The 26,521-nt window shown below is 42.9% G+C and overlaps 10 protein-coding genes and 1 non-coding gene across 11 annotated transcripts; 6 read left to right on the top strand and 5 right to left on the bottom strand.

The window, feature by feature from the left end:
- Positions 1–896: 896 nt before the first annotated feature.
- On the bottom strand, positions 897–2,114 carry HG535_0G05220 (uncharacterized protein; the record flags this gene model as incomplete). The annotated part of the gene is made up of 1 exon (XM_037290469.1): positions 897–2,114. One exon carries the CDS (start codon positions 2,112–2,114, stop codon positions 897–899), a length of 1,218 nt encoding a protein of 405 aa, XP_037146364.1.
- A 502-nt stretch (positions 2,115–2,616) lies between these two features.
- Positions 2,617–2,690, top strand: HG535_0Gtrna13V. The gene has a single exon. It is a non-coding gene; the product is annotated as a tRNA-Val (tRNA).
- Positions 2,691–2,950: 260 nt separating this feature from the next.
- HG535_0G05210 (uncharacterized protein) lies at positions 2,951–5,476 on the bottom strand (the record flags this gene model as incomplete). Its single annotated transcript, XM_037290468.1, has 1 exon — positions 2,951–5,476. The coding sequence occupies one exon, from the start codon at positions 5,474–5,476 to the stop codon at positions 2,951–2,953; it is 2,526 nt and encodes an 841-aa protein (XP_037146363.1).
- Positions 5,477–8,288: 2,812 nt separating this feature from the next.
- HG535_0G05200 (uncharacterized protein) lies at positions 8,289–9,866 on the top strand (the record flags this gene model as incomplete). The annotated part of the gene is made up of 1 exon (XM_037290467.1): positions 8,289–9,866. One exon carries the CDS (start codon positions 8,289–8,291, stop codon positions 9,864–9,866), a length of 1,578 nt encoding a protein of 525 aa, XP_037146362.1.
- Positions 9,867–10,621: 755 nt separating this feature from the next.
- HG535_0G05190 (uncharacterized protein) lies at positions 10,622–12,151 on the bottom strand (the record flags this gene model as incomplete). The annotated part of the gene is made up of 1 exon (XM_037290466.1): positions 10,622–12,151. One exon carries the CDS (start codon positions 12,149–12,151, stop codon positions 10,622–10,624), a length of 1,530 nt encoding a protein of 509 aa, XP_037146361.1.
- Positions 12,152–12,823: 672 nt separating this feature from the next.
- HG535_0G05180 (uncharacterized protein) lies at positions 12,824–14,485 on the top strand (the record flags this gene model as incomplete). The annotated part of the gene is made up of 1 exon (XM_037290465.1): positions 12,824–14,485. One exon carries the CDS (start codon positions 12,824–12,826, stop codon positions 14,483–14,485), a length of 1,662 nt encoding a protein of 553 aa, XP_037146360.1.
- A 2,095-nt stretch (positions 14,486–16,580) lies between these two features.
- Positions 16,581–17,408, top strand: HG535_0G05170 (uncharacterized protein; the record flags this gene model as incomplete). Its single annotated transcript, XM_037290464.1, has 1 exon — positions 16,581–17,408. The coding sequence occupies one exon, from the start codon at positions 16,581–16,583 to the stop codon at positions 17,406–17,408; it is 828 nt and encodes a 275-aa protein (XP_037146359.1).
- Positions 17,409–17,868: 460 nt separating this feature from the next.
- HG535_0G05160 (sugar porter family MFS transporter) lies at positions 17,869–19,449 on the top strand (the record flags this gene model as incomplete). Its single annotated transcript, XM_037290463.1, has 1 exon — positions 17,869–19,449. The coding sequence occupies one exon, from the start codon at positions 17,869–17,871 to the stop codon at positions 19,447–19,449; it is 1,581 nt and encodes a 526-aa protein (XP_037146358.1).
- Positions 19,450–20,012: 563 nt separating this feature from the next.
- On the bottom strand, positions 20,013–21,668 carry FLR1 (Flr1p; the record flags this gene model as incomplete). Its single annotated transcript, XM_037290462.1, has 1 exon — positions 20,013–21,668. One exon carries the CDS (start codon positions 21,666–21,668, stop codon positions 20,013–20,015), a length of 1,656 nt encoding a protein of 551 aa, XP_037146357.1.
- A 2,380-nt stretch (positions 21,669–24,048) lies between these two features.
- On the top strand, positions 24,049–25,512 carry HXK2 (hexokinase 2; the record flags this gene model as incomplete). The annotated part of the gene is made up of 1 exon (XM_037290461.1): positions 24,049–25,512. One exon carries the CDS (start codon positions 24,049–24,051, stop codon positions 25,510–25,512), a length of 1,464 nt encoding a protein of 487 aa, XP_037146356.1.
- A 211-nt stretch (positions 25,513–25,723) lies between these two features.
- On the bottom strand, positions 25,724–26,518 carry RPN12 (proteasome regulatory particle lid subunit RPN12; the record flags this gene model as incomplete). Its single annotated transcript, XM_037290460.1, has 1 exon — positions 25,724–26,518. The coding sequence occupies one exon, from the start codon at positions 26,516–26,518 to the stop codon at positions 25,724–25,726; it is 795 nt and encodes a 264-aa protein (XP_037146355.1).
- Between the last annotated feature and the right edge of the window lie 3 nt (positions 26,519–26,521).

Here is a 26,521-nt window from a genome sequence, read left to right as displayed (position 1 = left end):
GTCCCTAACAACAGATATTGTTTACTCATCTAACAATATATAAGCGTGCTCATGGATCTTTATGATTAGTCTCAAATCAGCACAAGACACCTAGAATATAGTCAACTGCAGTCTTAAAAGCATAGTTTAGTTGCAGCCATTTGTTAAATGATCTATAATTCTGGATTCAGCCATACAGGCTTTCCAGTAAACGTATTGCATCAACAGGGTGTATGTTAAAGGGCCCACTTCAACTGATCCCGGGATACGGCAAAACGTGCCATTCTATAGACAGCTCTTCTGAAAAATATCACTTGCTCTGTTTTAAAGTCACCGTTATGGTTTAATAAACAACCGGTAAACTCGCCACGAGTACCTTGCAACCGACTTTCAGCGGCAATTGAGTCATCTCCCAAATGCGGAAGTTACAATTATAAGAAATATGGAAGAATAAAAGGAAAACGAAGAAGTCCACACATAAGTAACAACCGACACCGAATATACGTAGTAGTCTCAATCAGCGATCTTTTTCGAATGTATAAAAAATGCCCTTCTTTTACATTAGTGGATTCGCTTAGTACGACACTTAAATGTATGAAAACTGCTGCAGACTGCTACGAAATAGCTAGAGAGCACTAACGCGGCTATTACATTCATCAACATTCTACGATAAGCGAGATACTTTATATACGGGTACTTCGTTGTTGCGAAGATGATGCAAGGCTAAAAAACATGCATTTTATATAGGTGATGACCGGGCAACTCTATTCGTAAACTTCATCTTTGCCTCTATCCAGCGTTTCCTGGTGGTGATCAACAACGTCTGTATGCTTGCCTTGTACTTTCTGTTGAATATTAGACTCCAAAATCACAGATGAGAACTGTTAGGTCCTGTTTTGCGGTGACGATTTCTAGGATTAAACTTTATCATCCTTCAAGTGATCCCTATAATTGAAATCTAGTTGCAAACTTTTCAAAAAGTAATCAACAAGTTTATTAGATGGAAGCCACTTACAAAGAAGGTGGATTGTGCCTGACTTATAACCTTCGTGGATGCGGAAGATACTGATGTCAGCTTTTTCGATCTTGTCCAAGGTGCGGCGAGCAAACACCTTTGGTTCCATTGCGCGTTCAATTGAGCTTTGCATCCTTTCCCTTCGATTATCAAACAAATTTTTGAACTTCGGAAAGTCATATATGGAGCCAGGTGGTATCTTTGGGCCTCTAGACTCGAATATGGGGGTCTTTATGTAGCCTCCAATAACGTCTATCACCTTGACACCATAGTTTCTGAGTTCGCTGTGCAAAACAAAGGCATATTCATCAAGTGCAGCCTTTGAAGAGCTGTACAGACTGTTCCCAAGAAAAGGCACGTCCTTTGTGACCGAGCCAGAGAATGCAATAGTCCCTTTCGAGTTGATCAACGGGCGCACAAAATGTCTCACAAGACGCATGTTTGCGAATAAGTTCAGTTCGTACAACGATTTAATTTGTTCATCTATGAGGTCTGCAGCAAGCGCGACTTCAACTCTTCCTGCATTGCAATACAAAAAATCCAACCTTCCATTATTCTCTAAGGCTACCTGTTTGCTTACTCGACGAACATCTTCCTCAGAGGTAACATCCATCAAAAGACAAATGACGTCCTTCAACTCTAATTCTGATTTTGTCTCTGTAGCGAACAAAAGGTCGGTGGCGTATACCTTGTATTCACGACGGTGAAACTCTTCCACAAGGGCCTTGCCAATCCCTCCATTAGAGCCGGTAACGAGAGCTATTTTAGGTGAAGTTTTTTGTGACATAAATTTGCAAATGAATTGCTCAACTAAGAGGGAATACTTTAAGACTGCGAAGACTTTCAGTTCATATTTCTGAATATTTATGTCGCCATATATACATCTGCAGGTGTCTATGTCCAGTCCTGTATTCTTTTTCATTACAGATGGTGCCTCAAGCCTCAAACGCGAATCTCGCGAGATAAGCACGAGAAGTGGATAGCAAATGAAAAAAAATCGGTTGTCATGGGGACTCACCACGCAGAATGTAAATGGGCAGAAAAGCTGCTGTGCGATCGAACCGTCCTTCTCACCTTTACGTTTGCAGCTCTTTCGTGGCCTAGATACGGGTTTAAACATCAAAAACAAAAAGCTGAGCCAATTCGAGAAATTATGCTGCCAAGTACAAAATGTCAAATGTGATTTACGGCCGCAACATTTTAATCAACTCAGCTCCCTTCAGCAAAGCGCGAACGTTGTGTGTAGTCGAGTTCTTCCCGCAGTATAATACCATAGGCTTGTCGATCACATCAGCTCTGAAGTGATCTTATAGGAGAGTGAACGTGATATACTGAAATTAGTTAAACCATTGGAACATTGAGATTGTTGTATACTGTTGAAATATAAATCGATCTTGTAAGATATATTAAAGAGATGCCTTATAAGCATCAGAAAACCAAGGAATTATATATCTCTATAATTGAATATCACAGTATCATCATCAATGTCAAACCAAGTTACTATCGACAACGCCGAAGAAAACATTTTTTTCAGATAATAACACATTTCAGAATGAAATTAAAAAGTATGCTGATTTCTTACTTATGGATTCAAATAGCCATTAGTTTTATTGACTTTTAATGGTTTCGTGGTCTAGTCGGTTATGGCATCTGCTTAACACGCAGAACGTCCCCAGTTCGATCCTGGGCGAAATCATTTTTTACTTTTTTAATGGATCATTGTATTGCCGTTTTATCCAAGCTGTTTTGAAGATTATATCAGGCAGCTAAATACTACCTCGGCGTAATTACATTAATGAGTTATTTAAAAACCCTATAATTAGCTCTATATTCTGAAAAAAAACTTATGAAGTAACATTTTCTGCTGCGAAACAATTTACAAAATATATAAGTGTCTTGAAAAAACAAACGAAAAGTCTCAAGCTAGAATATAGGGGGTATCACATCATCACACTCTCAGTTTAAGAGGGAAAGAATGAATAAACCGGCCAAAGCAGTCAAACTGTTGAATTTCATGCCAGCGGCAATACCTTCAGATTGAATGATAATACCTGTAGAAGAACCTGGCATGGAAGTCTGAGCTGTTGCAGGGCTTGCAATAGAGGTAGGAACTCCTGTAGATGGAGCAGGAGAGTTGCTGGTAGCAGAAGTCACAATGGTACCACTTGTTGTAGCTGGTGGTGCGTATGTGGTGGTGACACAACCTTCTCCGTTACATGAAGTGACGGTAGCAGCAGTGGTTTCCTTTGAAGCTTCAGAAGAAACTGTTTTGGTCTCACATCCATTGTTGTCACAGTGAGTAATGGTCTCGGTAGTGTAGGATTTTGAGGAAACAATCTCAGACGTGGCACCTGATGAAACAACAGTTTCTGGAGCAGCTGTAGTTGTTCCTGTTACAGGGTGGCAACCATTTTCACCGCAAGTAGTGATAGTTGCTGTTGTGGTGGTTGGGCCAGTAACAGGGTGGCAACCATTTTCACCGCAAGTAGTGATAGTTGCTGTTGTGGTGGTTGGGCCAGTAACAGGGTGGCAACCATTTTCACCACAAGTAGTGATAGTTGCTGTTGTGGTGGTTGGGCCAGTAACAGGGTGGCAACCATTTTCACCACAAGTAGTGATAGTTGCCGTTGTGGTAGTTGGAGCTGGGACTGGATGGCATCCACTCTTGTCACAAGAAGTTATAGTAGCGGTCGTGGATGAACATGGGACAGTGGTGGTAACAGTGTATACTTTACCACTGGCATCAGTAGTTTGTGAACATGAGACCACAACAGTACTTGTTACAGTTCCAGAACTTATGGTTGTAGTGTAAACAGATGCAGATTCTGATGAAGCAGAAGTGGAAGCACTGACGGAAGAAGCACCAGATGTGGTGGAAACGGATGAAGAAGCAGTAGCGGAGCTGACAGAAGAGGCACCAGATGTGGTAGAAACCGATGAAGTAGCAGAACTGGAAGCAACAGCACCACCATAGTTTAAATAGTAAGCACTTAGACCAGCGAATGTACCTTGAGAGATGTTGAAACCAGAACTGGAGAAACCAGTACCAATAGCGAATGAGAAAACGCTGTTACCAATGGTGGCTGATAAGACACCAGTAGTGCTGTCGTAGGATAGGCTTGAAGGTTCTGATGTGATAGCAATTTGGTTTACACCAGTGTAACCAACAACTGGGATAGGGGTGGAGTTAGTTTCAGTAGGATCAACTGCAAGAACACCTTGCTCAGAGACATGAACACTTTGACCAGTGAATGTGTTAGGATCATGCACGTATAGATTACCGGAAGTTACAGTAAAGGTACCATTTCCAGAAATTGGTTCTTGAACAACGTATGTACTACCATTATCCAAGACAATGTTACCATTGTTGGTAGATCCTTCACCTTCTGCTCTACGTTCCAGACCAGAGACAGCACCTCCATTGACAATAGAGTTGGAGAAAGAAAAGGTACCAGTGTTGGAATAAGGTGAGTAAGTAACTTGACCATTTGGAGAAGTAGATAAATCCAATGAAATAATACCGCTGTTTTCAAAAGTACCAGGGGTGAAGGAGAAAATTGAGGCGGTTGTGGCATCAGAATCTTGAGCATTGAAGCTACCAGAGACATCAAATAAACTACCCGAGATATCGAATGAAGTTCCTTCATATGTTGGTTCGGTCTTTGTAACAATCAGAGCACCACGGACAATTAGATCACCAGAGAAACCGTATGTGTGACCGTTGAGAAGAGTCAAACTTGCGCCAGCTAGAATTTCAACCGCAGCAGTGGCAAATAAGTCACCAGTAATGGTAACATCTGCGGAAATTGTAGTTTCTGGTAAGGTAGATGTACCAGAACTTGATGAAGGTGGAGCAGTGGACGTAATACTGTTGGAACCAGAAGTCGAAGGTGATACAGAAGAAGTTGGTGTACTGGATACGGAACCAGAACCGGATGAGGAACCAGAGCTGGATGGAGCAGAGCTAGAACCAGATGCAGAGCCAGAACGGGATGGAGCAGAGCTAGAACCAGATGCAGAGCCAGAACTGGATGGAGCAGAGCTAGAACCAGATGCAGAGCCAGAACTGGATGGAGCAGAGCTAGAACCAGATACAGAGCCAGAGCCAGAACTGGATGGAGCAGAGCTAGAACCAGATGCAGAGCCAGAACTTGATGGAGCAGAGCTAGAACCAGATGCAGAGCCAGAACTGGATGGAGCAGAGCTAGAGCTAGATGTTAAAGGAACTGAGCTGGAGACGGAACCAGAACCGGAGCTTGTTATTTCTGAGCTTGGGCTTCCAGAGCTTGTGAGACCAGAGTTAGATGAACCAGAAGAGGTAATAGAACTGCTGATGGAAATAGAGCTGGAAGAGCTTGAAGCAGCTGTGGAAGAACTGTTACCTGAAAAAGAGGTGCTGTTGCTGTAGAATTGACCCAATGCACCTTGTGTGCACAAAGCCAAAGCTAAAGCAGCTTGCAAATCAATTAAGCGATTGAACATTTCTTTAAAGGCGAAATCTGACCAGAACTTTAGCAACCACTATCGTTGTTGTGTTGTCTTAAAGCCAAAAAAAGAGTATTAGAAATATCTCCGGGACTTACGGTGAATTAATCTGGATTGAACCTGGTTATATACTATTTATCTGTCTCGATACCAATTGAGCATGCAACGAAACTTAGTCATTTCATAATGCCGCGCTTCAACCAAATCCAACCTTGCAATTCCCAATGCAGGCACCGGCGACCAAGTGCACGTTTGGCGAGCCTGAATCGCATTTGAAGACACGCATGTTGGTAAACAAAACGCGACAAAGTTGCTTGGTGCAGGGTCTGAAGAAATCTAAAACACAACAAAAATAAAGCCGCTAATGACAATTGTGTATTTACGAAACGGGAAACAACCTAATTTGCTTGTAAGCTTTTCGTACTTCAAGCCTTTTACGAAGCGCGGGAAAACACGACTTCAACACATCAAACGCGATTTTCACAGCAAAAGTATAGAAACTTGAAGGAATAGCCTATTACCTGCATAATGTGTAATTACCTATAATAGATGACGCACACTTTATGCAAGTATTTAAAAATTATGTTCAGCTTTAAGCATATGGCAGGAAAGAAGGAACGAAAGAGGGGCTGGTCTTTTTCGGCGACAATACAACCTACAATTAGAGTTTGGCGGGTTGCAGTAGGCTGCGTTTGATCGTTTTCGGTAATTGTTCTTTTGTTTAAGTTCGAGAATATTCTGTTCGATCGATTAGCTTTATTTTTGTCTTTTGTGGTTGTCTTAATTCGTCCATGTTTTTCCTTAATTGGAGAAAGCTAGAAGTTAAAATCTGCAGGAAACGCGTCTGTCTACCAAATTAGGTCTCTGTTTTTAACGTGTTCCCAAAATCGTCTCCGGACAAGAGCCTGAAAAAGCCTGAATGCGATGCAGACGCGAACGCGAAATCCGATGTCAATCGATCGAGGTGAGGTTCCGTCCATCTCAGGTGCAACGAAGGCAGACAATGGACGCCCGAGCACTTGCAGTTAACACGAGGCTTGTTCACGGGTAGCTCGCGGGTAGCTCGCGGGTAGCTCGCGGGAACCGCTGGTTCAGACGGCGGAGACTTGCAGTCTTCAGTTACATCTGACCTCCTCCAAGCGTGCATGTCCTGTATGACAATGCACGTTTTTCGTGCTCATCTGAGGAAGTCGCCTGGCAAGCAATCAGAAATAAATTACGTGTTGGTCGTGTTTGACAAACCCATCTATCTCTTTTTTCTAATAGAGAATGTTGTTGTAACGTTTCGACACTGCTTCAACGAGCTATGTAGACGCATTGAGGGTCTATTGCAATGCCACAGCGAGCGGGCCAATCTCCCGATTCGCTCACACACAGCTTGGGATCAAACAGTAGGAACAGTGTTTTTCCTAAATTAGCTTGAAGCACTCGCAGCTTGGGATTGCTCTCTTTCTCATATGCCAAAGAAAGTCAACACTTGTTCTTTGAAGTCACTCCCAGGCCTGTTTCAACTGTTGTTCCGTTTCGGACGTGCCACTTTTCATGTTTCAGAGCTCTGTTTAGTCTTCATACGGCTCGCGACACGGCAGCTCACAACTTTTAGTTCAAAGTCACTGTTTTTGGTCGTGCATCCTATTTCTGGTCATGTGAAGTAGAGTCTTTGCATTACCATTGCCTGATCAATGTGCAAGGAAAGCGAGCTCCCTGCATGTAGGATCCTCTGCTTGTGACCTACCCACTACCGCGCCATGCGCTCTACTTTTCTCAACCGTTCGCAAAGAAGTTGATACTCGACGTATCTGAAAGTATGCGCCTTGGTGCACGTTACGTCAGTAGCCTTAAACAAATCGCAGTTTGGCATTTATAATGCGACACCAGTGTCCTTTCTCGTTGGGTCGCCTGTCTTGTTTAGAAGTACCGGCTCGTGCCAGTTGAGCTTATCTGGGCCACGCCCAAGCGCCTACGGGGAAGAAATCTGTGCCCCCCTTTGTTTCAATAGGTCGCTTTTTGCTATATACATATCTTCAACAATCTGATTGACCTGATCAATTTTCCCAGTAGGTCCCTCGTTTCACCTCGAAATTTGTCTTCATCTTTTGCAGTTTCTGGTACCTGACATTCTCATCTCCAAGTTCGAGGACTTTGGATTATCTCAACTTATCATGGCAAAATGATGAGTAAAACAAGGGTTCGATCTAAAAGCTGCACGCGCCAGTAATGGTGCTGAATTAAGGATCATTCGCGCGGTTGCAACATGCTGCAGGCTCACAAGATAGGATTTGCGCGGTAAAAAGGACGGCTGATGCAGCACCGATAGTGGAATGTCAAACCTGCTATCAACAATTATCAGTGACAAGATAAACTGAACTGTAAATCATCGCTTAGACAAACCTAATTTCAAATTAATCACCATTCTCACTGGACCTCTATTAAACATACCTGCATGGCGGGTCTTCGTTGCAATAGTAAGGCTTATCGCAGATTGTTATCATCCCTTACCACTTTATCCATTAAATTTTTACTCGTAGAGACACCGCGGGAAAACTTCTTGGTTAGCGCGGTTGCAGCGCTGCGCTTGGATCCCGATATCAATACATTGCAATAAATTTCTATCTGCGGCCACTGCAACGTGATCTATCGATATGGAATTCATAATCAGCAGTGTATTCATTGGCATCAAGAGCATCGAGCTGTAGAATTGCGACAATGAACCCTTTCACATATATAAGGAACACATTCCTGTGACCAAGTAATCCTTCCAAAAGTTTTACCTGTAAGGAATAATCCAACAGTGAAAAGTACTACAAATATGTCTGTTAATAGCAGTAAAGAGACTCGCGAACAGAAAGAGTCAATTGATATTTCTGTTGGGAATGTGGAAGTATCTTCAGATCCCCTTGAAGCAGTAGCGTCGCTGGAAGGTGTAGACAAATCACGTATAGTTGGTGCTGATCTCTTTGAAGAGATAATAGAGGAGGATCTGGAGAGGGACGATGAAGACTATGCAAAGATTAGAAGAAAAATAGACAGGTGGATGCTTCCAATCTTGTGTTGCACGTACATGCTTCAGTTCTTGGACAAGCTTTCATTGAATTACGCATCCGCCTATTCTCTGAGAGAAGATCTCCATCTAACGGGCGGTGATTATGGTGATATTGCTGCTATTTTTAACGCAGGTTACTTGGTAGGTTGTATCCCTACTATTTGGGTGATCCAAAGGGTGCCTGTAGCGAAATACACAGGGTGTGCACTAGTAATTTGGGCGATCCTTCTTATTGCTCATGTAGGAGCAAGAAATTATGCAGACATGATGGCATTAAGGTTTTTACTTGGTGTTATGGAAGCATCCATTTCGCCATCTAACATGATGATGTGTGGTATGTTCTATAACAAGAGAGAACAGCCGTTCAGAATGTGTACGTTTTTATCCATGAATGGTGTTGCTACAATGGTCGGAGCTCTGTTGGCTTACGGTTTGGGTCATTCTACCAACACTACGTTGAGACCATGGAAGTTGATTTTCCTCGTTATAGGTCTGATAAACTTTGCATGGGCGCTAGTATTTTTGTACCTCGCTCCTGATTCTCCAGCTAATGCAAGATTTTTGAATCATGAAGAAAAGCTGAAGGTTATTAAGCGTGTCTCCAAAAATCAAATGGGTATCAAAGACACCAAATTCAAGATTTATCAGACATATGAAGCACTCAAAGATTTAAATGTTTGGATCCTGGCTATCATTGGTTTAGGGTGTGGTGTTGTAAATGGCGGAACATCGAATTTCATCTCATCATTGATCAGGGGTTTTGGCTTTTCAGGTTTGAATGCAACATTGCTACAATTACCAACAGGTGCCATTGAGTTTGTCTGCGTCTTTGCGGCTGGATTGATTGCAATCACGACTAAAAAAAACATTCGCACAATTTTACTTTTTCTATTGTGCATACCAACGCTTGCAGGTCTGATTGGCATTCATTTAATCCCTCTTGAACATAAATGGGCTCTTGTGGGATGTTGTTGGTTGTTATACATCATCGGTGGACCAGTAATTATGTGTTGGGTTTTAATGAATGCCACGATCGCAGGTTCATCGAAGCATTCAACAGCAAAAATAATGTGGTTTCTTATGTACACGTCTGGCAATATCGTCGGTTCAAAAATCATGTATGCCAACGAGGCTCCAAAATATATTTCTGGTATGAAGGGCTTGATTGGCTCCTACGGAGGAATGATGTTTCTCAGTATAATTTACTTCGCGCTTATGTTCTTCAGAAACAAAAGCAGGAATTCTAAAGGGCCACTTACTCCAGAAATGGAAAGAGAGGGTATCATTAATGGCTTCAAGGATAAAACTGACTTCGAAAATCGTTATTTCAGATACGCTTACTGAAGGATATTTATCAATTCTTTATTTTATAACTCGATAAAGTATTTTGCGCCGTGTCTATTTTGCGGCACAGCTTTTTAGATACATCAAATTACAAGTAACTCTTGGTCTTTATGCAAATCAAAGCAATTTTTGCAAATCAACCACAGGTCGTCGGGAGATCAAGAAAATAATCTCGTTTCTCCCAGTTAAATCCAAATATTAGTCGAAGTGAGAATCCGGATGAGGGTTATAAAAAGACTGATCAAAAACTAATCAGCAAAATTCTGCAAGCCCAATTATTATCTCTTCAAATATTCTTCCTTTATTGTGGACTGAAATGTAAGCGGAGCATAATGTTTCCAAGAGTATCACCAAGTAGAACTGTGGTGAAGTCACAAAAAGACTGGTTTGGGAAGGCATTGGTTGAGTTGCTTGGAGTAGTATTTGACATGGGAAAAACTCAAAGAGCCTAGGCGTCGAATGGTCCCGCAGGTCGCATGAAACAATTGCTTATATTTGGCTACTCACGATTTTTCAAACTGGAAAAACACTTCCTGCAATGAAGTCCCCCCATCCCATTATTGACTTTCGTGGAACGCAATCTCTAGATGAATGGTGCACTCGAAGCTTATGAATGCCTTTAAAAGAGAAACACCTCTTTTTGAGATAGTTCGGGCCTTTAAGAAAGCCTTCCATCCCGAAAAGTTAAAAAAACTTAAAATTGAACATCTATTTAAACAAAAGTTGGATTGGTCTTTTAAAGCCGCTCAGCAGATTCAATGGATTTTAATATCATCCTTTACTTCCTCGGGAGTTTCGATCCCATCTATATAACTTACAGTACCTCTAGTGGTTTCCTCATCTGCTGCCTTCAATTTTCCGTCTCTCTTTTGCAATTGTCTCATAACAACAGCCACGATGGCGGAAGAAACCGTCGTAGCAATCATGGCATAACAGCCCCTCCTGAATCTTGGTACTGTTGTAGCAGAGTAAAACAGTAATGACCACCAAGCATTAACAGCCCCTGAAAACATATTCATTGATGCCAACACGATTGCCCTTTCCTCGATGTCATTTTTGCAGGCCAAGTTGGCCCAAGCGAAAAAGATCGCCTGACCAGAATACGAAACACCGGAAAGATATTGAGCTGCAAATATCACACCATCCCTAAGTGGAGACGCCAAGGTCATAATAGACACAACTACAAGGATCACACTAATAATAACGGCAATCAGCCAATGTTTTTTACCCCCGGTACGATCAAGATATAAGGCTGCAGAATATGTTGCAACAATACCGACTCCGTATACACCCATAGGATAGTGGTTTCTTTGCGCGATAGTATAATTATTAAAGCTTAACCAAAGAGCAAACAACGAGTTTGAACCAAAGGACTCATTTTCACCACCGAGGACCCATAACAGACTGAACAACCACCAATGCCACCCTCCCATCACTCGCTTGAAGACGGAAAGATCCAGCTTTGTCTTCTTTCTGGGAGGTAATCTGGCTTTAGCCAACTTAAGCTCCTCCTCGGAAAAGAAAAAAGAGGGCTTGCTGTTTTCCGGAGTACCAGGAAAGCAGAAAAAACCATAGACACAGATAGGAATGGTGATAATGAAATCAATTATAAAAAGCCATCTCCAACCCTCCAATCCTCTTTTGCCATTCATTGTGGAATAAATTGATCCTTGCATAAATCCTGAGAAAATTATGCCTATTAATCCACTGCTGGTAAATGTCGCACTTCTTGTATTGATTTCATGCTCTTTGTACCATGAACCTAGTATGAGGTGGGTACCAGCGAAGGTGGAACTCTCAAAACACGCTTGGAAGAATCTAATGACGCAGATCTGCTTATACGATGTAACCTTGTATAAACCCAAAGTCAGCAAAGCCCAAGCGAAGCAGCAGAATGATAACCAGTAGCGTGGTGAAACTTTAAGTATCATGATATTATTGGGAATCATAGAAACGACATAACCCACGGTGAACACGGTATTAATAATGTTAAAATCATCACCTGTCATTCCTAGATCGCCTCTCATACCTGAAACGTAGGCGTTTGCCACATTGGATCGATCGACATAGTTAATCCAATAATTCAAGCAAACGAATGACATCACTAAAATGTCTATCTTCAAAAGCAGCTTTCTCTCAAGCAAATCTTTCGGTGGATTACCCCACAGCACAGCTTTAATCTTTGAAGGCCATGATAAAGAAGAGAATTCTGCTACTGACGAGTCAGCATTGACAGATGACTTTTCTCCAAAATCTGACTCACAGTTTTCTTGATATACCGACATTTCTGCGGATTGCTGTCTGATCAATGAATTCCTGGGTACTTTTCTTCTTATCAGGTGCAATAAATGTACCAGTTTTTGCGAGCAATTTCAGGTCTACATCTCGATCAGGCCTGTATTTATATATGATGGTTACTCATCAATTAAGATAGGCATGAATGGAAGCTGTCACAAGAATAAGCAAAAGAAAAATGAAGAACGCCATCGACACTATCCTCGAAAGATATCCTCGGTGATGAGTTTCCTCTCTGTGGTGATAACTAGATGAGCATGAGAAAGGGATGAAACAAAAAGAGATAACGTTTTGTCGTAAATTTTGCAGTTGCTTATCTTTTAATAACAAGCAGGTAGTCGGTAGAAAATCGGTCAGGTAGCGAGCACGTTGTCACGGAAAGTTTCTATAATTGAGCTGGTAAGATAAGATAACAGGCTTACGGATTTATTCAGAAACCACGGGTTGTTACGAAAAGAAACACCTAGGAAATGTGGATTCATTGGGTTATAGAGAATTTCGGAAGGCTGTGAAGATTTCTAATCTCGGAATCTAAGCGCCGCCTGAAAACTTGGACAATCATTCAGCACTACCAAAAAATAGAGACTTATTTGTGTATTTAAGTACAGTGTCATTTTCAAACGTTCATCATCATGGCCCTCTAGCAAATCCTCAACAAAAAAATGACTATTCAATCATACTTAGATATTGCTGAGAAAAAGAGATGTCTCAGGGACACGAAATTCAAAAAAGAATGGCTAATTCCGGAAGATGAGCTTCCGGGATCGGATGTTAAAGATGTTTTATCGTGGCCAATAGAATGTGGCTTCTTGAGTTCACGTGAAATTGAAATAACAGAAAGTGACTTACCTAGCATCGCAAAGCAAATTCAATCAAAAACATGGTCAGCTTTTGAGGTCACGTCAGCATACTGTCATCGAGCTTCCATCGCGCATCAGCTTGTGAACTGTTTGAGTGAGGTTTTCTTCGAGGAAGGTCTAGCAAGAGCAAAGGAGTTGGACGATATATATGAAAAAACGGGGAAGCTTGTGGGTCCGTTACATGGTTTACCAATCTCTCTGAAAGACAATTTGAATGTGAAGGGACAAGCAACTACGATTGGTTTTGTTGGTTTTGCATTCAATCCAGAAGAATTCAATGAGGACAGTTGTCTTGTTTCTCTTTTAAGAAATGCGGGAGCTGTTTTTTCCTTTAAAACTAATGTGCCGGTTGCTATGATGATGCCGGAATCGACCAACTACATTTTTGGGAATACCTCTAATCCCTTCAATAGAAATCTTACCAGTGGAGGGAGCTCCGGAGGTGAGTGTGCATTGGGAGCACTATTAGGTCGTTGTTATTGCGGCATAGGATCTGATATCGGAGGTTCTCTGAGAATCCCAGCCTCAATGCAGAACCTTTTCACTTTGAGACCTTCATCAGGTAGATTCCCCACTCTAGGAAGCCGCTCGGGTCTTCCTGGTCTCGAATCGGTTGCGAGTGTTAATGGGCCTATTTCGACTACCCTTACGAGTCTTGAATTATATTGTAAAACTGTAGTAAATGAAGGTAAACCCTGGCTTACGGACCCAAAATGTCTTGAATTGCCATGGAGAGAAGTCGAGCTCCCTGAAAAGCTGATATTCGCCGTGTTGAAAGATGATGGTGTTGTGAAGCCTTATCCCGCGATTTCTCGAGCAGTTGATATGACCGTGAAAAGTTTGAAAGAAGCTGGTCATGAGGTTATTGAATGGAACCCGTTGCATCACAAGAGGCTCACTGATATCGTTGGAGAATTCTTCTTGAGTGATGGAGGAAAACACTGCAAAGAGTATGCAAATTTAACAGGGGAACCTTTTTTTCCATATATGAAGATGTACAATACTGCTAAAGAAATGAGTGTGTCAGCACTATGGGACCTTCACAGTGAACGTACGAAACTCTGCAAAGAGTATTTGGAGCAATGGAACTCCACAGCTTCGAAAACGGCTTGTAACCGTCCTATTGATGCGATTGTTATGCCAGTTTCTCCGTACTCGGGCGTTGGCATTGGCAAATTTACATATATTGGCTATACTGCCGTTTTTAATGCGCTAGATTGGGCAGCCGGTACAATTCCTGTGACTAGAGCGGATAAGTCTTGCGATGTGAAGGACACTTTGTACAAGCCACGCAATGATGCAGACAAGCTCACATACGATCTGTTTGACGCAGAAGAAGTCGATGGTGGCGCTGCAGCTGTGCAGATTGTCTGCAAGAAGCTGCAGGAAGAGAAGCTTGTTTCTATCATGAAAGTCGTGTCAAAAACTTTAGGTACGGAGAGTTACTGGGATCGCAAATTATAATCTTCGAAATTTGAATCCTTTATAGAAATGTTCAGCAGTAAATAGTTCGCAAGAAGTTTTATGATAGATCAAATGGACTGTTCCCGGCACAATCCATCATAACTTTACTTTCAAGATTATCACCTTGTGAGTATCGATATCTCATCCGAAACGCTCCTGTTGGACAAGCTGTTTTGCTTTGTGTCATCTCCCTCGAAAAATACACACTATACCAAGCTAATTTCCTATAGCTTCGAATAATTACGTTCTTGTTTTATGTTGTGCAGCGTTGGATTTACTTCTTTTTTTATTCAATAGTAAGTGTTGTTTTTTTTACGATTACTTCTTCTTTTACCATATTAGTTACCAGATTGCACAAAAATACATGTTGTCCATGAAAAAAAAACATAGTGTGTCTGACAATATGTAAAATTGAATTATTGGTCTCCCAACTTTACAACCAGTCAACTAGCATTTATAAGCACTATCCGTTCTTTTGGTGTTTATGATGATACACATGATGATGAGCAAGTGACAACTTCCTGCAGATCAAGCATGATCAGAACGGACTGCTGAACCCGCGATAAGTTTTCTTGCAATTGTTAGAGACATTAACAAGATTAAAGGATACATCTGTTGTATATCTTTAAAATCAATTCAAATGGTTACCCAACACTCTGTTCCAAGAGCGATCATACTCTCGCGAAGCAATCGCAAATTTGGGGAGCATGAAGGTAAAAGCCGGTCCGCTTGTATGGGCCAGCCTACCATGCGAATTTTTTGTTCGATGTCTATACAATTGTTACAGTGAAGGAAATGAAAGAGTTACACAGTGCACAAGAGGTTTAACACGAAAGGTGTCAGTAATTCGATCTCTGTTTCGCCACGCGTGGACAGTTCACCGCGTTGTTTAGAGTGTGGAATAATGATGCCTGTGCTCTTGCCAAGACTTGTAGACAATATGCGTCCACGATCGAAATGCTCTTCGCTTAGAAAGACCCTCCATGCCAGAGCTGCGCATTGACCTCTACTGATTTCTGCAAGGATTTCCTACAGTTTCTTGAGCTTCGAGTGGCTTTTGGGGACATCACGTGACATTCTGTCCTCAACTCCACCTGCTGTCTTCTCTGCTTAGCTCAACGAATGCTGACTGTTGATATTTCTCCTGACTAGCGCCGGACTTCGCATAATTATGGAGCTACCGCTATGGGCACCCACTGCCTAAAATGGCAGAACGAGCTTTCGCGCCAGTTTGCAACTCATCAATTGTACGATCATCCCCATGTGTTCACCCTTCGCGGTCTCCCGCCTCTCCTGTTACACTTCGTCCTGCATATCATGCTGCATTTGATGTCTCAGCCTGTGGTGATCTTACGTACGGTCCTCTCCAGGACCCTCTTGCATAGCACCTTCACCAACTGACCCTGCTCTTGTTGGGCGGTCCCCGGAACCCTTGCTTTGATGCGAGCGGAGATACACTGCCGTGGTGCGTGGGATAACACCGGCGAGGTCCCGGGCGATCTGGCTCAGCGAATCGGCCATACGAAGCGGAAAAACCGCAAGTTTACGGACTAGCTATATATACAGATGTCGCTCAGCGAGTGAACCAGGGGAATGTTCTTTCTCGAACGGATCGCAGACGTTTGAACCTGCTGGCAATGTTCGCCTCCGTGTTTGCGAAGAATACCATCGAAAGGTACGCATAAAGCCCGCTGTCAGAGAACTGGAGGACTGAAAGAAAGTGGATCGCGACAAACACGGTGGTCGCTCTGGCGGATGTGAAGTGCGCATGCAAGGAGAATGCGGTGCCATCGCTGCCCTAACGTTGCGTGGACCGGGCGACTGTTTCGCGCACGCGTCTGCTTCGGAGTACCCGCGAGAGTACGTTTTGGGCGGAATCATTGCTGCCCCTAGTCCGGCGTGAGCCCAAGTCGCCCGGGCCAAAGAGGCATGCTCAGGACCACGCATCGTGACCTGCCTCGACGACAGGGAAAACCAACTCGATCGATGGCTGTTTACATATAACCGCCATAACGTCAGAGCGCCATTGTGACCGCCTTCGAAATGTCGTCCCGCACGAACCGACAAAAGCTGGCTTTGTGAGGCAGGGACGGGGATGGGGTCGGCTCTTGGACGGACTAAGAAGGGCGTGTCTCGCCAGCAGTTGGTGTCTCCAACATTGCACGGTCGCGGGAGAGGCCGTGGAGCGAAAGTGGGGGAGGCGGAAAGACTGGCATTCTATGGCGTCAATTATGCCCAGTTACGGTCAATCCTGCTCAAGCCTGCTCTGTTTTGCTCAACATGCACCATGTGGGGTCACCAACGGCGATCATGGGCGGTAAAACATGACAGGAACCAATTGCAAAGGACGAAGAACCACAATGGCTCAACGACGCAGGGACACGACAGAAGAAAGACCGAACTCTTCGTTTCATCCGTGAGTTTCGACGGGGTTTCTCCACAAATACCTCATGCGGTAAGTTCCTCTTGCCCGCTTGCCAGTATAGTGTGTGCTTTGGCACACACACTAAAGCAAATGTCGAACCAGCCAGAGAGGGGGCGTCAATTGATGCGGGGGGGGGGGATCTTAATAGTTGCACATTCCCGATTAGGTAATTCTGTCACTCGTCTCATTAAAGATTGCGTCAGGGCCGAACAAATGCGACAAAACGCCACCAAATGCGGCGTTGTTCCTGTTCGACAGCGACATTTTGTGGACCCCGCGTCATTGTCCGATGCGGCGGACCATGCCGCAAAAATGTTTTATTTTTGTGGGGAAGGATGTGCTGGCCGGACTAAATATTTTCCATCATCTGCGGCGTTGTTGAGGGAGAGATCTCAAATAGCCATATCGGATTATTCAAAGAATGCTTATGCAAAAATTACCCCAACTTTTTTTCCTCGTATACTCCAATTGGAAATGATTTCTATGGTATTGTCATGAAATGGAAAGAAAATCTACAATTTGGTACATTAACTTTTCAGGACATTCCTGATTGGGACTGATAGATTTTCCTCACAGTGTGCATCATATACATTTTTTATTAGTGAAGCCCCGTTTGGACCGTACGGAAGTGCAATTCCTCTGGTGGAATGGTTGTTGAGGTTGAATTGTGCTCTGTTGAGCACATTGAGTAGCGGCAAAAGTGGGGTTTTCCAGGCCATGTCTCTTCGCGCCAATTCAATCCAGTTCGCGTCAGTTTACTCTCGATTCTGGCTTCGAAAGGGTATTTAAAGTCACCGAATATTCCTCTCTGTCTTTCGGATCGTCCTGGTGGTGGTTCTGTTTGGTTAGAGAAAGACATAATTATCATCGAGAGTGTTTGAAATTCAACGCACTCTAGGAGAAGTGAGAGTATTATATTCTACTCTTGAAAGGAAAAGCAGGCTGAAACGAAACACAAATGGGTATTCTACAGTACTTGTTTGAGGCTGATGACGACATCCGAGGCTCAAAAGCGCGCGCAATATTTGTCGGTATGTTCGTGGCCTTTGGTGGTATTCTGTTCGGTTACGATACAGGCACCATCTCGGGTGTGTTGACCATGGATTATGTGAAACAAACGTTCACTTCCACCGGAGGATTCACTGCAAGTGAAACCTCATTGATCACTTCTATTCTTTCTGCCGGTACTTTTGTTGGTGCGATCTCTGCTCCGTTGGCTTCAGACACCTTGGGTAGGAGGTATGGTTTATTCATTTCTTGTATTATCTTTTGTGTGGGTGTCATTCTTCAAACTGCTGCAACAACCCAGACTCTGTTAATTGTAGGCAGAGTGATTGCGGGACTTGGTGTTGGTGTACTATCCTCCATTGTTCCTTTGTATCAATCGGAAGCAGCGCCAAAATGGATCAGAGGTGCGGTGGTCTCCTGTTATCAGTGGGCTATAACACTTGGTCTACTTTTAGCATCTTGCGTGAATGAGGGTACACAGAGAAGAAATGACAGTGGATCGTATAGAATTCCAATTGCTTTGCAATTATTATGGGCCATTATTTTATTCGTCGGTATGGCCTTTTTGCCTGACACTCCAAGATTCTACGTCAAAAAAGGCAAACATGAGGCCGCTCGTGCTTCCTTAAGTAAGTTAAGAGGCTTACGACCAGATGATAAATATATTGAAGAAGAATTGGAAGAAATAATAGCTAATTATGAGTATGAAAGATCATTTGGTGATACCTCTATTCTAGACTGCTTTAAACCAGCGAATCATCAATTGAAACGGATTATGACAGGCATTGCAATTCAAGGTTTACAACAATTAACTGGTATTAACTTCATTTTCTATTATGGTGTTCAATTTTTCAAAACTTCAGGTATCAGTAATCCATTTATTATTCAACTTATTATGAATATTGTTAATGTCGTTTTTACAGTTCCTGGTATAGCATTGGTGGAAATTGCTGGTAGAAGGAATTTATTACTATGGGGTGCTATTGGTATGTGCGTAAGTGAATTTTTAGTTGCTATTATTGGTACTGCAATTCCTGATAGCCATGCTGCTAATAAAACGCTGATTGCTTTCTCATGTACTTTTATTGCATCATTTGCTGCAACCTGGGGTCCATTGGCTTGGGTTGTTGTTGGTGAAATTTATCCATTAAGGGTAAGAGGTAAATCCGTTGCAATTTGCGCGGGCTCCAATTGGTTATTCAATTTTGTTATTGCTTTCATTACACCCTATTTAGTGGATGAAGATAGAGCAAATTTGAGATCAAAAGTTTTCTTCATTTGGGGTGGTTGTACTTTCCTTTGTATTATATTCGTTTACTTCTTCGTTTATGAGACAAAGGGTCTTACTTTGGAAGAAATTGATGAATTATACGATACCGTTAATGATGCTCGTAAATCGAGAGGATTTGTACCAACTAATAGATACTTGAATTTGGCACCAATTCCAGTTGAAAAAGAGTCATCAAATGAAAACAACTCCCTGGAACCTGGTGTCGACAAAGCAACGGTCGAGTTTGTTGAAAAAGTCTAATTTCGCTAACATCAATGTCAATAATATACAAGTAATGGTTGCAAGTGCTTTTTCACACTCTTTATATCTATATTTTTATATATCGGTATAGAATTTAAGAATAATGAAATGATTCATGATTTGGGAGAGAAAAAGGTTTTCGCTAGTACACTGCGATAGAAGGGAACAACATTGTGAAAAGAAAATAAGTAAACTAGTTGGAGTGTGCCAGGTTACCAGGACCCAAGCGTATATCACAACTACTATAAGAAATTGTTTCGTGATCAAAACCTGGCAACTTTCTTGGCTGAAGTAATTACCACACTTCAGACCATGCGAGCAGATTCCGCAGGTCCGAAGGTATCAGCTCTTAAGAAGAGCTGATCAAAATATTTTTTCTAACAAAATGTCGTTCTTTGTATTTATATTAAAAATGTGTAAAGGAAGGAAAAATGCAAACTCTCAATAATTAAATCTATCGTAAAAAAGAAATCATACGAGGCAAATAAAGTATTGCTGGTCTCAAAAGTGTATCTCTAAGCGGTATATATATGGATCTGACCAACTACTCTTTTTTGTAAATACTAACCAGAGAAAGTGGATTTACTACGCAAGTATGGACCGTATTTGTAAAGGGCGAATGGAATAACCGCTAGACCAATAGAAACGAACCCTAACAACGATGAACCCCAGGCAACTGGATAACCATCAATAGCTAAATTGTTGTACATGGCTCTGCCAAATAGGGGGAAAGCGCAAGCGAAACCAGCACGCATGAGACCATTGCCAGCAAAAACAGATGCCATATATTTTGGATATGAAACCGCCAAATATGAAAATGTAGCTTGGAAAAGATTGAAGACACAAAGAATAAAAAATATCTCCGAAATTATAGGCAAAATCCAATGAACAGAGGCAGTCCATCCAAATAAAAATAGCGATAACGGCAAACTCCAACAAACACCCATTGCTAGTTGCATAAAAGTTTCTGGCGTGAAAGTTCCATCTTGAAATTGCTTGCCAACGACTTTCACTAAAAATAGCATACAAACTGCGTACGCGATTATGCAGCCAACACAGAATCCCAAAAATGCTAGGCCCATTTCAATTAAGGTGAAGTTATAGATACCAACAAACACTATGGGGAAAGCCTCAAAGAAAAGATAAAATGTACCGTAACAAAGAGCAATGTACAAATCAAGGGCTAAAACGATTGGGTCCTTGATAATCATCTCAAAAGGCCTATAGAGGGCAGTAAATATAAATTCTTTGAAACTCAATTTGCTCTCTTCTCTCTCTTTCAAAGTATAGTATCTATTGTCACCTGTCAACTTTCTCAGTCTTACTGCTCTGCGGTATAAAATGTTTTCATTACTCGTCTCAGGGAAAAAGAACACCAAAACAATCAAAGTGAGACTACTTAACCACATCAAAAGCCAAAAGATAAATCTCCAATCTTCGGCGACCACCATAGAGGCACCCAGCAAAGGTCCAATGATTGGCGCGCAAACCGTGCCGATAGACCAGACACCCATGAATGCTGGAACGTAATTTGGCGCAACTATGTCCCCAATGGTAGCACCCCCTGTCGACAACGAAGGGGAGCAAAGAATGCCGGTAATAAACCTCAAAATGACCAGGCCGGCAATGTTATTCACAAGAGCACATCCGACTTGTAACATCGTATAGCCAAATAACGTCCAAATGTAGAGCTGCTGACGACCAATTGTGGCAAACTCTGAGAGTGGTGAAAAAATAATCGGTCCCAGACCGTAGCCTAGAACATACATCGAAAGATTCAACGTGCCAACCACATGTCCGACATGGAACTCCTGTTGAATTTGTTCCTGCCCAGGAGTGTAGATAGAGGAGCCCATATACGTGACACAGGACAAAACAAACACCTCCGCAACCGTCAAAGCCCTTTTCCCCACGCTCCAATTGAGCGGATGTTCTGGATCATCCTCTCCACTGTACTCCACCAGGAACGGATCCTTCTCTTCTGGCTGAGGGACACTGTTCTTATCTGCCGACTCTTTCTCCCCCACCACTTCGCTGGACACCTCGTGTGAATTCGCGCTCCCATCGCTGTTGTACGTAGCCCGTTCTGCATCATAGTTCGAGCCCTCGCTTTTCCTCAAACTGGGCCTGACATTGTTTATATCTTTGAAGGTCTTCGTTAGACCGAAAAATTCCAAAAAATCCACGAAAAATGTGTTTCTGAACGCATCCGTGTACATCGTTCCCAGGTCTTTTTTGCGCGAGACAACTTCAATGGTCTCAACTGTCCCGATTAGCTTACTGCACTGCTGAGAACGAACCTGAACCTGACAGCACCAAACTGAACTCCCGACGTCTCTTATTTATACCACTTTGCCACGCTTCGATCCGTCGTATCTTGATTGAGCTTCAACTGCCCTGATTTGTAATCATCAAGAGCCACTCTAACCAACTCAACGAGAAGGGCTCACCTATACCCTTCAAACGTCCATCTGCTAAGCCAATTTCCGTTTAGAGACCTCGACGGCCGTAGAACGGAAGAGAATTATTGCATTAATTGAAAACTAGAAGGAGGACCATGGCAACAGCATTTGAAAAGAACCATGCAGAAAGAACAATGAGTTTCGATTGTTTCGGTGCGACCGTAAGGCTGTCAGCGGGACGGCGAGCAGCTAAAAGACTGAATCCTCACAGGATACGATGGCCACAATAAGACAGCACGAGCGCGGAAAACAGCCATTTGCGAGTTGCTTTGCCGAGGTGCTGTGCGCCAACGGTGACGTTCATTGATCAGAAAATGACTAAGTGCGTGTTGCTATGCGGAAATCGTCAGCGAGTGTTCTGGAAAAGCGGCCGTAAGCCGCTTTTTGGAGCACGGAGTCGCAGCGCGTTCGCACGCGCTCGTAGCGGGTGACAGGGCGCTGGGACGTCCGTCGTATTTCCGTCGCGAGCAGCACGGGGCCGCGGCCCACGGACACCCACACACCATCACATCTCACGAAGAGTCCGGACACCGGACACCGGACAGGCACTTCCCCGGCACACAGGCCTCAGCTCACACACGCCCCAGGCTCACGCAGAGAGCGGCTCTTTCGCAGCTACTGCTCCATCCGGGGGTTCGGCGGACCGTACTCGACTTCACCTCGCTGGTTCTGCGGTGTCTACCGCAAGCTAAATGTAGGCAAAGGCAGATTATATATCGCAATGTGCTTACTAAAAGTGGTACTCGAGAGAGACAAAAGGTCTGCTCAGCAAACAAGCAACTTGTTTGCGGGAACCGGGCGTCAAGAAACATGCCAAAAGGTTCCTGTTACTTCGTAAAACTCGAATTCAGAAATGTGACGGGTTTTCCTGTGTCCTGGGGTGGTATGGGCGTGGGATGCATATCTGTGGGGTAGCACTAGGAACGACGGGCGGTGAGCTTCATCGGTTTTTCCACTCTTTCGTCGGGGACGCTACCTAAACCCGTCGCGAGCAAGCGCAAGCGAGGGTAACCGTGGAAGCAAATAAACGCTCGGGTGACGCGTTGGCACACCGGCCCATTGAGGGGCTATTTCTGGCATGCGGGTGGACAGACAAATAGCCCAAACTGCACAACGGTAGCCCCCTCGCCCCCACCTTACGCAGGCCCCACCTTCCAACTTGAGGCATAAATTCCTGGGGTAGATCGGTTGGCAGTATCTTATAGAACCCGAAACGAATAGCTGGGCCGGGTTCACACGGCGTACCTGCGGCGGAGGCCTCTGCGTGGACAGCGTGGAAGTGGCGGGGAGTGACGGCATCCTGTAGATAAACCTTGCCCCTCACTTTGGGTAGTTTTTCCGTGCCACATGCAGCTGTTGTCAAGTAATGGTCTCATTTGTCGAAGTGTTTCCCCACGGGGAAACACTTTCAGCTTTACGACACCACGTCACGCACCCCAGGGTTAAACTTGGTCAAGCTCGCCCAAGAGCGCACCCGTATGCAAAAGCCAACAGGTGTGTTGGCCCCAAGGTTTTTCCTCTGCGAGCCAATTATGCCCCATGCTGGTCGGTCCCGCCCAGTTTTTCCGAATTTTCCGATTTTTTCCTTTTTCCTATGTTGTTCCTGCCCCTTTTCCTTTTTTCCCCGTTTCGTGATATTTTTCGTTTTTTTGTCCACCACGTTATCGTTTTTCTCTTTATGGCTCAACCACGCGATTTTCAGCGCTAGATGGACTTTTTTTCAGGAGGAATTGTACCTTGGAAACAGTAAAAGATAGGAAGCTGATCTGCGCGCTAGAGACTGCTGTTCGGCAGTTGGGCTGTTTGACGATCTTGCAATTGATGCCCCTTCCTTTCTGCTGGCGGCGAAAAGAAAAGTGGAACGCTCTCTTTCATCGTGGAAAAGCTCATGTTTCGATCGTTTTTTTCGTCTTCGATCTTGTGGACACTCTGTACGCTCTCTGTACGCTCTCTGGTCGTTCATGGGAAGAAACATGGGCTGATATATAAATACAGGGGTACTTGTCTTTTCTTGGTGCAATTCACGTCTTTGGCCTGTGCAGTTTTTCAGTCTTTCATTAGAAGAGCACACAGAGAATTGATCACGTTTGTTGCTTCAATTCAACAAGAACTAGAGTATAGATAACATTAGCACAGTATGGTTCATTTAGGTCCAAAGAAACCACCAGCCAGAAAGGGCTCTATGGCCGACATTCCAAAGGATTTGATGGAACAAATTCACGGTTTGGAGGTCATCTTCGGCGTTCAGCCTGAAAAGTTGAGAGCCGTTGTCAAGCACTTCATTACCGAATTGAACAAGGGTCTGAGTAAGAAGGGTGGTAACATCCCTATGATTCCAGGTTGGGTCATGGAGTACCCAACCGGTAAAGAGTCAGGTGACTACTTGGCCATCGACTTGGGTGGTACAAATCTGAGAGTTGTCTTGATCAAGCTAGGTGGTGACCGTACTTTTGACGCTACCCAATCAAAGTATAAACTGCCTGACGCTATGAGAACCACACAAAACCACGAGGAATTGTGGGGCTTCATTGCTGAGTGTTTGGATGCTTTCCTAAAGGAACAATTCCCAGAAGGTGTTACTGGAAAATTGCCATTGGGTTTCACTTTCTCATACCCATGTTCTCAAAGTAAGATTACAGAGGGTATTCTGCAAAGATGGACTAAGGGTTTCGATATCCCAGGTGTTGAAGGTAAGGACGTTGTTCCAATGCTGCAAAAACAATTGGAAAAGAAACAGCTTCCAATCGAAGTCGTTGCTTTGATCAATGATACCACTGGTACTTTGGTTGCCTCCTTGTACACCGATTCTGAGACTAAGATGGGTGTTATCTTTGGTACCGGTGTCAATGGTGCTTATTACGATGTCTGCAGCGGTATCGAAAAGCTTGAAGGTAAATTACCTTCAGACATTACGTCAGATTCTTTGATGGCTATTAACTGTGAATATGGTTCCTTTGACAACGAACATCTTGTCTTACCAAGAACCAAATATGATGTCATGGTCGATGAACAATCTCCTAGACCAGGTCAACAAGCTTTCGAAAAGATGTCATCAGGCTACTATTTGGGTGAGCTAGTTCGTCTGGTCTTACTTGATTTGCACGATCAGGGTTTCATGTTCGCAAACCAAGATTTGACCAAATTGAAGACTCCATATATTATGGATACCTCTTTCCCATCAAGAATCGAAGATGATCCTTTCGAGAATTTGGAAGATACTGATGACATTTTCAACAAAGAATTAGGTGTTCAAACCACAATTCATGAACGTAAGTTGATTAGACGTCTTTGTGAATTGATCGGTACCAGATCTGCTAGATTATCTGTGTGTGGTATCGCTGCCATTTGTCAAAAGAGAAATTATGAAACCGCTCATATCGCTGCTGATGGTTCCGTCTTCAACAGATACCCTGGTTTCAAAGAAAGAGCCGCTGAAGGTTTGAGAGATATTTACAACTGGAAAGTTACCAATCCAAAGGACTACCCAATCAAGATTGTTCCTTCTGAAGATGGTTCAGGTGCTGGTGCAGCTATTATTGCTGCTTTAACTCAAAAGAGACTTGCTGCCGGTAAATCTGTTGGTACTCTAGACTCTGAATGAATGTGACGCATGAATTGAAATCCTTTAATGACCTTTTATTTAAACTTTTATATTGTATGCTACGTGAAAAATATGTTTTTCTAATTTAGAGATAGACTTTATAAAGCAACTGAGATGTTTAAGATAGAACTAAAAATGTTACCACTACAGGACAATCACTAATATTTGAGGATTGAATTCTCATTTTTTTACTCTGATGATTTTTTGTTTATCAAACGATAGTTTCTAAACTAATTGCATAATCAAGAGACCTTTCGATTATGCTTTGTGTCTCCTTTTTCTGATCTGTATTTTCTTCCTCCTCAAATATAACGGATCCATTAACGATCTTCCAACCCCGTTCTAATGCGAACTTCTCGGATTCTTTTTCACTATTGAAAAATAATAAAGCTTTTATATTTGTTAGTGGAAGGATTTTATATGCGATTTCTGCATTGCGAGCAATTTCATCCCTAATTGCATTCATCAATGTTTCGGTAAATATGTCAAATTCTGGGATTTTGGATTTTGATTCCAATAAATCACAAGCTTTTTGATATGAACCTTCCATGAGCCATTTTTCCACTTTAGTTGGATATGATAAAAGTTCATCTTCCTCCAGGTTGGAAACATGCTTTCCTAAGTATTCTAATTCAGAATGAAACTTCGTAATTTCACCTTCAGAAAGTAGAACTAATAAATACAGGCTTATTAACTTTGATTTGTTTTCTGACTCAGATAGCTTAGAATTGTTTCCGAAATAGTACACTCTCACTTGAACAAAATAACTCTTAAACGCATCGAAATCCAGTCTGTAAATATTAACGAGTGCTCCAATCTCCAGAAACATTTTTGAAACATTCAGATCATTGATATACGCTTCATTTTCACTCTGTAGATCTGGAAGCAGTAGATCGTGCTTTATTAGATCAATTTTAATGGGTGTCAATAATTTTTCGCAGCTATCAAAATCCTTAGATTCGAAAGCCACGCAAAGGCTTTTCATTAAATCTCCTAATGAAACCATTGT

The sequence above is a fragment of the Zygotorulaspora mrakii genome, chromosome 7, assembly GCF_013402915.1.
Source record: "Zygotorulaspora mrakii chromosome 7, complete sequence".
Classification (NCBI taxonomy): Eukaryota; Fungi; Ascomycota; class Saccharomycetes; order Saccharomycetales; family Saccharomycetaceae; genus Zygotorulaspora; species Zygotorulaspora mrakii.
This window is presented reverse-complemented; position numbering and strand designations above follow the sequence as displayed.